Source organism: Dermacentor albipictus, chromosome 9 (assembly GCF_038994185.2).
Source record: "Dermacentor albipictus isolate Rhodes 1998 colony chromosome 9, USDA_Dalb.pri_finalv2, whole genome shotgun sequence".
NCBI classification, from domain to species: Eukaryota; Metazoa; Arthropoda; class Arachnida; order Ixodida; family Ixodidae; genus Dermacentor; species Dermacentor albipictus.
In genome coordinates, this window is record NC_091829.1 from 131416545 (window position 1) to 131430038 (window position 13494).

General features: G+C 44.4%; 1 protein-coding gene across 4 annotated transcripts in view; it reads right to left on the reverse strand.

The window, feature by feature from the left end:
- Window positions 1-13494, reverse strand: part of LOC139049684 (transcriptional activator Myb-like) — a 343827-nt gene that overhangs the window by 151428 nt on the left and 178905 nt on the right. For all 4 annotated transcript variants that reach the window (XM_070525392.1, XM_070525393.1, XM_070525391.1 and 1 more), the window contains exon 9: window positions 4948-5087. In XM_070525392.1, coding sequence (XP_070381493.1) covers window positions 4948-5087 — 140 coding nt within the window. The remainder of the gene's footprint in view (window positions 1-4947; window positions 5088-13494) is intronic.

Here is a 13494-nt window from a genome sequence, read left to right on the forward strand (position 1 = left end):
TCCCTGCAAACTTCTTAATCTTATCCGCCCACCTAACTTTCTGCCGCCCCCTGCTACGCTTCCCTTCCCTTGGAATCCATTCCGTAACTCTCAATGACCATCGGTTATCTTCCCTCCTCATTACGTGTCCTGCCCATGCCCATTTCTTTTTATTGATTTCAACTAAGATGTTATTAACTCATGTTTGTTCCCTCACCCAATCTGCTTTTTTCTTATCCCTTAAAGGGCCCCTGAAACGGTTCGGACAAATTTTGTAGGCGCGTAGCGTAGGGTACAGCTTAAGTAGAACATTCGCACCACAATTTAAGTGAAGCGTTACGTATTAATGGAGCCGCAAGCGATTAGAAGTTACCCTCCTCCCTAGCTATGCGTTTCCTCCTCAACTCGCTCGCCGAGCGAGCGGCGCTAAGCTCCGCCTTCACTGGTTCAGCGTCACGATGCGACGTCACATCGCTCACTTCCGGTTGTTTAGGAGCACGCCCCCTTCCGCGCGAGACCTCTCCGCTAGCCGCTTGGCCGTCGACCGAGAGCTATCGAAGCAGCGTGCGTTGCGAGCATTCTGTCGTAGCGCCGAACGTGTCCGGTACTCCGCTAAAAACAGGCAAGCTGGTCATTTCGGCAAATGACTGGAGGCATAAACTCAAGCTGATGAAGGAACTTTAGCGTAGACGTACGTGAGCAGCCTGATCGGTCTGCACGGTCCAGACACTTGCTGGCGCAGCGCTTAACCAGTCAAACAAAGCGATAATATTGCTCCAACCAAGTGTAAAGCATTTTAAACATTTATAAATCAACGTGTTGATGATTACACTCCTGCGAAAAATACACACCAGCAACAAAGAATACACTTCGTTGCTGCTACTGTGTATGGTTGAGCTCTGTGCCACCAGGTGGCTGCACCGTGCAGACCGTTCACATTTGCCCTTCTGCTCATCTCGTGGCTCATCCCGGCACCGTCAAGCGGCCAGACCCTGTCCCCTTGCGCTTGCCCTAATACTGCACTCGCGGTTTGCAGGTCGCTAGGTTTGCAGTCCACAAGGCAACAAAGTCGAATCATAGTGCTCGCGAAAAGACTGAGACCGACTCTGACCGCGGAGCTCTCGTCAAAATGGAGTACGTTGTAACACAAGCAGACGACACTTGCTGTGTGCCAGAAGTGCTGAAGTGTACTAAAAAACTATTCTTGTGTATTCTCTTTAAGTTATTTTCTTTTTACAAAAACAAAGTAACTAACATTCCAACTATTACGAGCATCATTTGTTCACCATAAAGTTGGAAAAATTATCAACCACGCGCCCTGGTCAGCCAATCAGATAGCTCACCCATGTGTCGTAATATGGGTTATTTGCATCATATGGGTAGGGGCGGCTTAAAATTCCGCCGAGCAGTGCGCTGCGATCGGCAGCGATGGGTATTTTTAAAACCTTATAATAAATTACGCGCTTTACGCAGAGCACTTAGATGCAAAAATTAATGATCAGAAGAACCCACTCTAACGACTCAGTACGTTTGTAGAAAATCGCCAAAATCGTTTCAGGGTCCCTTTAACGTTACACCCATCATTCTTCTCTCCATAGCTCGTTGCGTCGTCCTCAATTTAAGTAGAACCCTTTTCGTAAGCCTCCAGGTTTCTGCCCCGTAGGTGAGTACTGGTAAGCTATTATACACACAGCTATATTACACTACATTATTATACTACACAGCTATTATACACTTTTCTCCTGAGGGATAATGGCAACCTGCTGTTCATGATCTGAGAATGCCTGCCTAACGCACCCCAGCCCATTCTTATTCTTCTGATTATTTCCGCCTCATGATCCGGATCCGCCGTCACTACCTGCCCTAAATAGATGTACTCCCTTACCACTTCCAGTGCCACGCTGCCTATTGTAAATTGCTGTTGTCTTCCGAAACTGTTAAACATTACTTTAGTTTTCTGCAGATTAATTTTTAGACCCACTCTTCTGCTTTGCCTCTCCAGGTAAGTGAACATGCATTGCAATTGGTCCCCTGAGTTACTAAGCAAGGCAATATCATCAGCGAATCGCAAGTTACTAAGGTATTCTCCATTAACTTTTATCCCCAATTCTTCGCAATCCAGATTTCTGAATACCTCCTGTAAACACGCTGTGAATAGCATTGGAGAGATTGTATCTCCCTGCCTGACGCCTTTCTTTATTGGGATTTTGTTGCTTTCTTTATGGAGGACTACGGTGGCGGTGGAGCCGGTATAGATGTCTTTCAGTATATTTACATACGGCTTGTCTACACCCCGATACCGTAATGCCTCCATGACTGCATAGGTTTCAACTGAATCAAACGCCTTCTCGTAATCAATGCAAGCTATCTATAAGGTTAGTTATATTCCGCACATTTCTCTATCACCTGATTGATAGTGTGAATATGGTCTATTGTTGAGTAGCCTTTACGGAATCCTGCCTGGTCGCTTGGTAGACGGAAGTCTAAGGTGTTTCTGATTCTATTTGAAATTACCTAAGTAAATACTTTGTAGGCAAAGGACAGTAAGCTGATCGGTCTATAATTTTTCAAGTCTTTGGCGTCCCCTTTCTTATGGATTAGGATTATGTTAGCATTCTTCCAAGATTCCAGTACGCTCGAGGTCATGAGGCATTGCATATACAGGGTGGCCAGTTTCTCTAGAACAATCTGCCCACCATACTTCAACAATTCTGCTGTTACCTGATCCTCCCCAGCTGCCTTCCCCCTTCACATAGCTCCCAAGGCTTTCTTTACTTTTTCCGGCGTTACCTGTGGGATTTCTAATTCCTTTAGACTATTTTCTCTTCCATTATCGTCGTGGGTGCCACTGGTACTGTATAAATCTCTATAGAACTCCTCAGCCACTTGAACTATCTCACCCATATTAGTAATGATATTGCCGGCTTTGCCTCTTAGAGCATACATATGATGCTTGCTAATTCCTAGTTTCTTCTACACTGCTTTTAGGATTCCTCCGTTCCTGAGAGCATGTTCAATTCTATCCATATTATACTTCCTTATGTCAGCTGTCTTACGCTTGTTGATTAACTTCGAAAGTTCTGCCAGTTCTATTTTAGCTGTAGGGTTAGAGGCTTTCATACATTGGCGTTTCTTTATCAGATCTTTCGTCTTCTACGATAGCTTACTGGTATCCTGTCTAACGGAGTTACCACCGACTTCTATTGCACACTCCTTAATGATGCCCACAAGATTGTCGGTCATTGTTTCAACACTAGTGTCCTCTTCCTGAGTTAAAGCCGAATACCTGTTCTCCTCTATTTTCCCTCTTACTGCTAACTCATTGATCGGCTTCTTATGTACCAGTTTCTTCCGTTCCCTCCTCAGGTCTAGGCTACGTTTGTTCAGCCACTTTCTTCGTGACGACGTTTGATAAGGTGCTGATTTTGCTGCCCAGATGGCTGGAAAAGATCGTCGTCTCAAGGCTACTATGCGTCAAGCGGCTGTGGAATGCGTGACCAAAGGCGGCTAGGCCTGTCATACTCGCGGAGTTGCCGGTTGCTGGTCTGCCTGGACATTCTACCGAATCGAGTTGCGAGCTGCAAACCGGCACGTCTAGTGTCAACACTTCGTCTGCCCACACCACGCGTGTTGGCACAGATCGTGCAGGCACCATTTCCTTCGCAATTGAAGAAAGTAGCAAGCGCCGGAAAACGTGCCTGGCGTCGCAGTCTGCAATGGAACGAAAGTTCAAGCTGCTGGGTGTCGACAGGAGAGAGGACGTCAACGACAGCGGAACTGAATTTGCAATCGTGGATTTATCCATCGTACAAGAGTTCCTTGGACTCGAGCTGTGTCCCGGGTGCGGCTAGAAAGTGGTAATGCTTTCAAGGACCCCGCCAAGGAGTACGGGCTCTCAACAATGTTCTGATAATGTTCTGTCGTCACAATGCTACGAGAGCAAAGGGAGAGCCTGAACCTAAGCACCACTACAACTTGCCAGAACACGTGGCAGAAGCAATGCTGCCTGTATATACACAGCTATCTGAAAAACCCTGCTCCAGAGATACCAGCGAGGCAAAACACAGAATTCGAATTAGAGCCTTCACTCAGTGATTTGGAGTGTCTCAAAGGAACAGCATACATCTCTCTTTGCCGTGCAAGCTGCTGTTGGGAAAGCTGTCCGCTTCAACACTGGGAACCTGCTTGCGTCCACTGCAATTCTACAGAAGCTACACATTAATATTCCTGGCACTGCATCTCAGTGAGCAAAGGAGAAAGATGGCCATCGAAGTGCTAATTCCAGCAAGAAGCCGCTTTGAGCGCAAGGAAGCTGGCCAAAAAGCGGCATAAAGATAGGATGCATCTAGATTATGCCCCTGGTGAATTTCTTTGAGATTTTATTGGCATGTTCTCAATAAAGATGTTGCAGAATGCTTTTCCTTGACTTCTCAAAACAACAATTCTGACAGACTTCCAATTTGGAGGTAAAATAGCTTCTGTCCTATTTCAGCTATCGGCATAATTTTTTTTTTTTTTGACAGAAAGAGAAATGTATGCAGTAAGCAATATGCATCTTTTCAAAGCATTACTATTTCAAAAAGTTTTTGAAATGGGTCACATGCTTGACATGTCGAGATGGCATTTCTTTTTCGCAACTTTGATGAGCTCTAACTCTTGCTGAGATTAGCCTAGAACATTGATTAATACCTTATGACACTCCCTGAGCATTCTAGATAGTGTTTATGCTCAAATTACTGTTAGGGTTTTCTGTTTAGATGCTAATTTTCCTCCAAACAAAGGACCCAGCTTATACAATGCTTTTAGAGTATATCAGAAACTACTTATCCTATGGCAAAATTAATTATATCTTTAGAATCTGCATATTAAAATACACAAAGTGTGAAATTTCGTTCAGATCTGTCCACAAATAAAAAAGTAGTATTTAAAGTGTAGCCTCCCCCCTTAATGGCAAGAGAAAAAACCCACCAGTCGCCTCCGCTTTCCCCGCCGCAGAATGGGCGGCGTGACGAGGCGGGAACTACTTGCACTGCTGCCATGCGACGATGTCGTTGAGGAGACGGCGTGAACTTCCGTGACATCTCCGAGCTGCGACGGCGGCGCACCGTCTGCGAAGAAGCCATTTCTAAGCACGTTCATCCATTTACAGAGCGCTGGGCAGATGATGCATGCTTTATTAGAAAACAGTTTCATTATTAAAGTTCTACAGGAGTGGGACAGCCCAAGATTGTTTCGGAGCAGGCAAAAAAGTTTCACTTTATAGTAGCTTGGAGCGGATAGTTTCCGGCGTAGGAGCAGTGTATCGAGTCAACTGAACTAAAAGAGAAAAAAAAAAAATTTGCACGAACTGGAACCAGAACAACTTTTTTCACTTCGAAACGAAGAAAAAAAACTGTTTATCGTTGAGGTTCAATGCCTTCTCTTGGAGCTTTTCATTCATGCACTCCCTGAACTTGTAGCTGTACTGTGCCACCTCATTTTGTAAATACACACAGACATGCCCTCATGTTAGAAGCAGCACAACCACCAGCAGTTTTCAAGGGTGGCAAATTCACAAATTTGTAGACTGAAGTGAAGTTGAAATCTACGTAATATGAAGCATTGCACAAAACATTAAAATGACAGGCGCTGATACAGTGCCGAGGTGGTGGGCACACACTTTCTTTTTGGCAAGCTTACATTTTTGCGCACCTTGAAGTGAGCCTTGGCCAGCTTCGCGGAGGGGGGGGGGGGGGGGGGATTATGGCGGGAAGTTCGGTGTGCCCACTTACGAGAAACAACCCATGACTTTTTTTTTTCTATTGTGGAGTCCAAGATGAAATTGATCTCGCGAGCAATGACAGAATACGATGCCACCAGGACAAAACATGACACTCACTTCGTAGCGCCTGTACCAGTGCATTTAAGTTAACATCTATTAAAACCATGCAGTATGCTTCCAACGGCACTACGCCACATGTGCTGTTAAACATAAAGGTGAAGATGCTAACTGCAATAGCGTCCGCGGGGATAGCTGTGAGTGGGATGATCCACAAGCACATTTGCTGGGCTCGAAGTGGAAACCGAGTTCGTGCTGGTATTTTCATGTGACCGTTGTGCGGGCGAATACTGGGTGGTGGGCCGCGCACTGCTCTCTAATGGGCACGCTTCATGCCTTTTCTTGTTCATCCAGTGGCTAGAAAATATATCATACAATTGCAGCTTGGCAATGTACTGAACATTAGTGCTGAAACATCACATTTTCCAGGAACAAATTCACCAGTAAAAAAGTACTGTACAGTACAACCTCGCTTATTCTAAATTTCACAGTACTAAAAAGAAGAAAGAAAAAAGGTGGAATTTGGGGGGGGCATTCTTAAAGACCATAAATCATGGAAAAAATCAGTTTATTGAAAATGTTATATTGTGATTCTACATCAACTGATGCATTATCTCGAAATCTTTGATGCATTTCGGATAAAATTTTTTAGTTGTCATGGCATCTTAAATCCTGTCGGCAAGCTTGTTGCTGTTCTACATTTCCAATAGCAGACGTTTTTGGTCTTGTCTGAAACGGCCACTCTCGTTTAGTTTTCGCAGCACAACTGCTCCGTGTGCCAAATGGGTGTGAAGAAAAAGCATGCAAAAATGTCGCGATGAGCGATTTCATTTGTTTTTTGAGAAAAGTGAGCGTAAGCATGCCTGGCACTGAGGTTTAACAGTGCAAATAAAACAAGGACATGAAGAAACAAACACCACAGACAAACACTGACTGTCAACTTGAAGTTTATTTGAAGTTCACTAACCATTTTTGTACTTTTTCCAGCACGATTTGAAATTCACTAACCATTTTTGTACTTTTTCTAGCACAGGCACACATACACGAGTCACACAATATTTCATGCAAAAAGGCAAATTTTTTTCACCGTTGTCTGCCCGGGCCGCTCGGGGATGCAAAATGATGTCAAATCCAGTTTGTTTACAACGCACAAACTTGGCGAACAGAAGAGGAAACAAAGGGTGTTGAAGTTTCAAAAAAACACAGTAGCTTTGGAAAATGTGGACAATAGTTTGCTAACGGTGCCGAGCACCGCCGAAGCCTCCTGCCCATGTCCCTGCGGAATAGGTTTAGCAGATCAACACAGCTTTGACAGTGGCCGTGTTTATGCGGCATTCCAGCACAACAACTGCAGCCTGGCAATTTGGAGAGAAACTGCAGGTATATGCTCCAACACCCCCTACCAAGCAAAAATCAGATTTTGTGGCTCATGCTGATGCGGTTGACTCGGATGTGATAAAGCCGCGCTTCGTTATTGTAAGCCTCAATTCTATGAATGCTCTGCTGCCTTGTGTAAAGTGCAAGTTGTGTGGCAGCAGTGCGACAGTGGGCAAAGGTGAATGCGACTTGAGTCTCGCCATAAAGATGGCCATCTCGTGTCAGTCTGTGGTGATGCCATGGAGCACGTAATGAGGAGCACCAGCCATTGGCAAATGGCCCTAATTTTTCTTTTAACTTGAATTATTATTTACTTATGCTTACTGGGTTTTCTATGCAAAATAGAAGTGAGGCGTGCAGACCGGACATAAGAGTAGAGAAGTGGACAACACAAACGCCGGCTATCAACTGAACGGAGCACTGAGGCGAAAAAAGAAAGACACAAAACTCATCTGCGCATGCTCAGGAATGGTGACGCCACGTGTCAATCGGGTACATGTGCCGGTCTATGTGAGAGATAACTGTTAAGGCACTTAATCTCTTCCTTATGTAAAGTAATCAAAGGCTGACTCTCGCACGCACTTTTACCATTATAGATACAGTCGACACCCGATAATTCGAAGCCGCTTAATTGGAATTTTCAGTTAATTTGAAGTGAAGTGCTGCTCCCTTCAGTTTTGCATGTAATCCTATAGAAGAAATTGCTCGATAAACAAGTCCTCATCGAGTAATATTGTTTAATTAGAAGTTAATTTTCAGCCGGGATCCTCGAGGTGACAGTCATTCTTTGGTAGAATGTGCAATTTTTCAAGTGTTGCAACAGTTTCGTGCTCCGCGTTGGTGTCATTGCCACCGCAGCTGCCCGCAACGCCATCCTTCTTGGAGCGGCGCGATTATTCATTGCTAAGGCTGCCGTGGCCTCCGTGATGAACTCCGGCGGGAGGCCACGATTGTGCGAGATTAGTCTTGCAGCGTGCGCAGCGTATGTCAAGGCGTGTGTTGGTCGAGCGCCTATGTGCGGGTAGCTCGTAGGCTAGGTTGTTCCACGGGTGATTCGAAATTGACTGTACCTAGTCACGTAGTTTTTAGCCATGGCAAACCGTGGCTGTTATCGCACGCTCAACCTGGCAACGAAAGTCGAGGTTTTGAAGGAAGTTGAGAAGGGAGGTGCCGCCAAACAAGACATAGCGCGGAAGTACGGGATCAAGCCGAACACGCTCTCAAACTATATCAAGAACAAGCGCATAATAATGGATGCATTTGAGAACGACAAGTTCAAGACTTCTCGGAAGCGAATGCGTACCGGCGCTTACCCAGAGTTGGAGAAGGCTCTGCTGGTTTGGATTAGGGAGGCCAGGAGGAACAAACTTCCTCTCAGCCGAGACATTGTTGCGATGAAAGCCCGAACGCTTGCAGCAATGTTGGGGATCGATGACTTCGTTTCGTCAGATGGATGGCTGACACGCTTTAAAGATCGCCATGACCTGGTTTTCAAGAGCGTGTGTGGTGAAAAGGCGTCCGTTAACCAGGAAACATGCGCCGCGTGGAAGGACGGAAAGCTGCGTGAATATCTCGCCGAATACAGACCGGAAGACATCTTCAATGGAGATGAGACTGCACTCTTCTATCGGCTTCTACCAGAGAAGACCCTGACATTCAAGGACGATGACTGTGCTGGGGGCAAACGCAGCAAGGAGAGAGTGTCGGTGCTGATCACGGCAAACATGACTGGCACGGAACGATGTCGGTTACTTGTGATCGGGAAAGCCGCGAAGCCGAGATGTTTTAAAGGCATGAAGACGCTGCCTATGGACTATGAGGCAAACAAAAAAGCGTGGATGATGGCCGAAATCTTCAAGAGCTGGATAAGCAAATTGGACCGCAAGTTTGCTGCTTCGAACCGCAAGGTGTTGTTCCTTGTCGATCACTGCAGTGCTCACGTGAATGTGCCAGCCTTGAGTGCAATACGCCTCGCATTTTTGCCTGCAAACACAACGGCTGTTTTGCAGCCAATGGACCAAGGCATCATCAAGAATGTTAAAGTCCTGTACAGGCGGCACCTCCTCGAGTGCATGATTTTGTGTATGAATAGCTCCAGAAAGTACGAAGTGAGCCTGCTTAGTGCCATCCACATGTTGGTGCGAGCATGGGATCGTGTGAAGCAAGAAACAATCGCAAACTGCTTCAGGACTTGCGGTTTTGTGGCAGCTTCTTCGGAGGATGCCTCTGAAATTTCAGCGGAGGAAGCGTCAACAAGCGAGCTTGACGGCACTGATTTTGGTGATGCTCTCGGGGACGTCAATTTTGAAGATTACGTCGCCGTAGACAAGGCGGTTGAAACGTGGGGTGCGCTGACGGATAGCGAAATTGTAGAGATTATTCGGCCCCAGGAAGCGACCAAGGAAAGCGACGATGACGTTAAAGGCGAGCCGCAACCTAAGGCTGCCGATGTAGCTGCGGGCCTTGCTCTCGCGGAGCGCTTCTTTGCCGCTGAAGGTAACGCGGAAGAAGTGTTCCGCCACATCTACAGCCTGCAGAACTTGCTTTCAGCAGCGCGATTCGGCAAGAAGAAGCAAAGCAAGATGACCGACTATTTTTCTTAGAGAAAATACTCCATTTCGCCACAAATAAAGTGCTGTTTTTTGTGTTTTGTGCTTAATTGGAAGTTCGTTTAATTCGAAGTTTTTGCGGTCCCCGTGAACTTCGTATTAATGGGAGTCGACTGTATGCCACGCCTCTGCCATAAGACGCGTATCTTCATTCTTATGCCTGTACAATATCGCGCATTCATCTAACTTACCAATGACTTGTTTATTAATGTAGATCAGCAACTTGATACTGACTGTGTATTTCTGGACTTCTCGCGAGCTTTTGATTCTGTTCCTCATGATTTACTTATTTTCAAACTTTCTCTTCTTAATATTGACCCAAACGTATTTGCATGGATTAAGGATTTTCTCTCTAACAGGACCCAGTATGTAACCGCTAATGATTATACCTCTAGACCTTGTTCAGTTACCTCAGGGGTACCACAAGGATCCGTACTGGGGCCCCTGCTTTTTCTCATCTATATTAATGACCTTCCTGACTGTATCTCTAACTCAATCATTAGACTGTTCGCGGACGAGTGCGTCATCAACCACAAAATAACTAACCTTAATGATTCCAGTAAGCTTCAAGATGATCTGGTTAGTGTATGAAATTGGTGTAACAAATGGCAAATGCAGCTTAACACAAAAAAATGCAAACATATGCGTGTCTCCTGCCGCTCTACCCCTTCTGATCCGGCCCCCTATTCTATTAATGGTACTGTCCTGTCGGTTGTTAACTCTTATAAGTATCTTGGCCTGCATATTACTAGCAATCTTTCGTGGAATATGCATGTTGAATATATCACTAACAATACTAACCGAACATTAGGTTATCTAAGACGAAACTTTGCATCCACTCCGACCTCACTAAAGCTTACCATGTTCAAAACGCTCGTCCGTCCAAAATTAGAATATGCGTGTGCCATATGGGACCCTGCTCATTCCAATCTCATTAATTCACTTGAAAGCATTCAGAACCGTGCAGCGCGCTTTATCCTGTCTAATTATTCACGTCATTCTAGCGTAACATCCATGAAAAAAACATTAGATCTACCTGACCTTTCACTACGTCGCAAGCATTCTCGCCTTTGTCTTTTTCATAAAATATACTACCTCAATCCTTTCCTGAAAGAAAATCTCTTCACCAGACCCAGTTACATCTCATCTCGCATCGATCATCAATACAAAGTTGAAGTGCCAACTTGCCGCACTAATTTATACCATTCTTCATTCTTACCAAGAACCGCCACTGCATGGAACCGCCTTCCCGCCTCCTTAGTCACCATTTGTGACAGCACCAATTTCAAGCTTGCTGTTCAAAGTGCCTTATAGTTCCTTCATTATTTTTTATTTTTTCTCGTTCTGCAAATATTGTACTCTACCACTCCTTTCTGTTGTGCCTGCCGGCCTTGAAAGTATGTACAATAAATAAATAAATAGAAACTCTGGCTTGCAGTTACAATCTCGGCAATGTAGCGAAAGATTAGAAGGCGATCCACCGGTTAACGACCTTTTATGTTCCATTAGCCTCTGATTGATACACCGTCCCGTTTGTCCTACGTAGAACTGGCCACAGCTAAGGGGAATTTTATAAACCACACCCATACGACAGTCAGTAAAGCTGTTGTTCTTATTGTGCTTCACTGAACAAATATCTGTTGGTTCTTTGCCTTTTACCCGCTGCTTTTTATTCTGTACGGCAGCGGATATCTTACCTAGCTTATTGGGAGCAGTGAAAGCAACATTAAGATCATATCTACTAGCAACTTTTTTAAGCCTGTGCGACACTGAATGAATATACGGAATATCCACTACTATTTTTTTTGCTGTTACTGCTTTCTGTAATCAAGTCCGTCCATCTCGAAAGTGACTTCTTTAGGCGCTCAGCCACAGTGGCCACCGCTACACTAAGATAACCTGCTTCTAATAGGCGCCGGACCTGCGCATTAAAATTGGCGCTCATTTTGTGCATGCAGGATCTTGTGAGGGAAGACTTAAGGTACGACATGGCAATTCCGTTTTTTACTAATTTAGAATGCTTGGACTGAAAGTTTAGCAGCGGCTTCGAAGATCTTGAGGAGTACTGCCAACACACATGATTTCGTTCGAAGATCAAGGAAATGTCAAGAAACTGAAATACGCGTCGCTGAGGAAATTCCTTGGTAAACTTTAATCCTCCCCCATAAAGTTTAAATTGCTCACTTACTGAGGTAGCAGCGGAATCTAATTCCTCCATATCGCAAAAAATCAGGTAATCATCAACGTAACGAAATATCTTGATAACGCTATCACCTAAGGCTTTCTGTAAGCAGTTGTCAACCTTAGACAGGTAAATGATGCTAAGAATAGGGGCAGCCTTTGAGCCAATACAAATGTCTGATTTCTGCAGAAAAACGCCATCTCTCCACCCAATCAGCGTCGACTTCAAGTACTTTCAAAGAATTTCCAGAAAAGCTCTCGTGGAAACACCGCATCTGTCAATAAAAGCCGACTCTTGCACTTGTTCTTTAATGCACTCATTTACGGAATTTAGCAACCCGTCATGCAGCAAGGAATAATACAGGTCTTCGATATCCATACTAAAAGCTGTACAATTACCAGGATTTTCCTCTCTAAAATACTGAACTAGTGCCTGAGAATTGAGTAAGCAAAAGGGGTCTGAAAAGACTAGTGAAGCTAAGCAGTTCTGTAGGTAACTAGCGACACAGACCTGCCACGTCCCTTTCTCTGACACTATAGCACGAAAAGGAATTTCTTGTTTATGGGTCTTGGCCGAGAAAAACAGTTCTACGGTGAGGGATTTAGCTTTCCTGACATTACAGGCAAGCCTATCAAGATTATGCCTTGACAAGAGGTCAACCGCACGTTGCTTAACTACCGAAGGCTTGAGTTTTAATGGCTGGAAATTCTTTTCTATGGCTGAAATCGCTTTTCTGAAAACATGTCATCTGGCATGATTACGAAATAACCTTTCTACTAAGGTTGTAATATTATAAACGAATAAATTCATCCCCGAGATCAACTTCCTTGCAAATAAAAACAAACTATGGTTATGAAAAAGCTTAAAAACACAAGAAAACAAAAAGAAATGTCTCTTTCGTATTGCAAGACTCAATGGAAATGAGTGAGCATGGAATAAGTACTATACTGCTGAATACACATATACTGCAATTCATAATGCTAAAGAAACATTTCATCACAGTGACTTACCTAAAATGCTAACAAGTAACCATGGAAAATTCTGGGAAGTCATAAACACGCAACCGACCCACAACATTACATTTACAAACAATCACGGCAAGGAGGTAAGCGCGCTCATTGTGCTGAAATGTTTAACATTGCCTTCTCATCCATTTTTACTAAAGAAACTGATTTACTGATTTCCTACGCCACCTACTACGACATTACTAATGATGGCACCAGTAACATTCTCTGTTGCTGACATCTCGTCCATCATCAACAAAATTAAACTTTCATCAACGGCCAACGTAGATGAAATTAACTGCAAACTGTTAAGACTGTCAAAAGAACTGAAAAAATATATGCCCATTAGCTTACTCCCAATTACATAAAATATTTACCAAAGTAATCTCCAATAGAATAAGGGCAACACTGGACTTTAGTCAACGAAGGGAACAGGCCCGCTTCAGGAAGGGAATGAATCACATCCATGTCATTATACATCATCATCATCACCATTCTATTTTATGTCCACTGTAGGACGAAGAC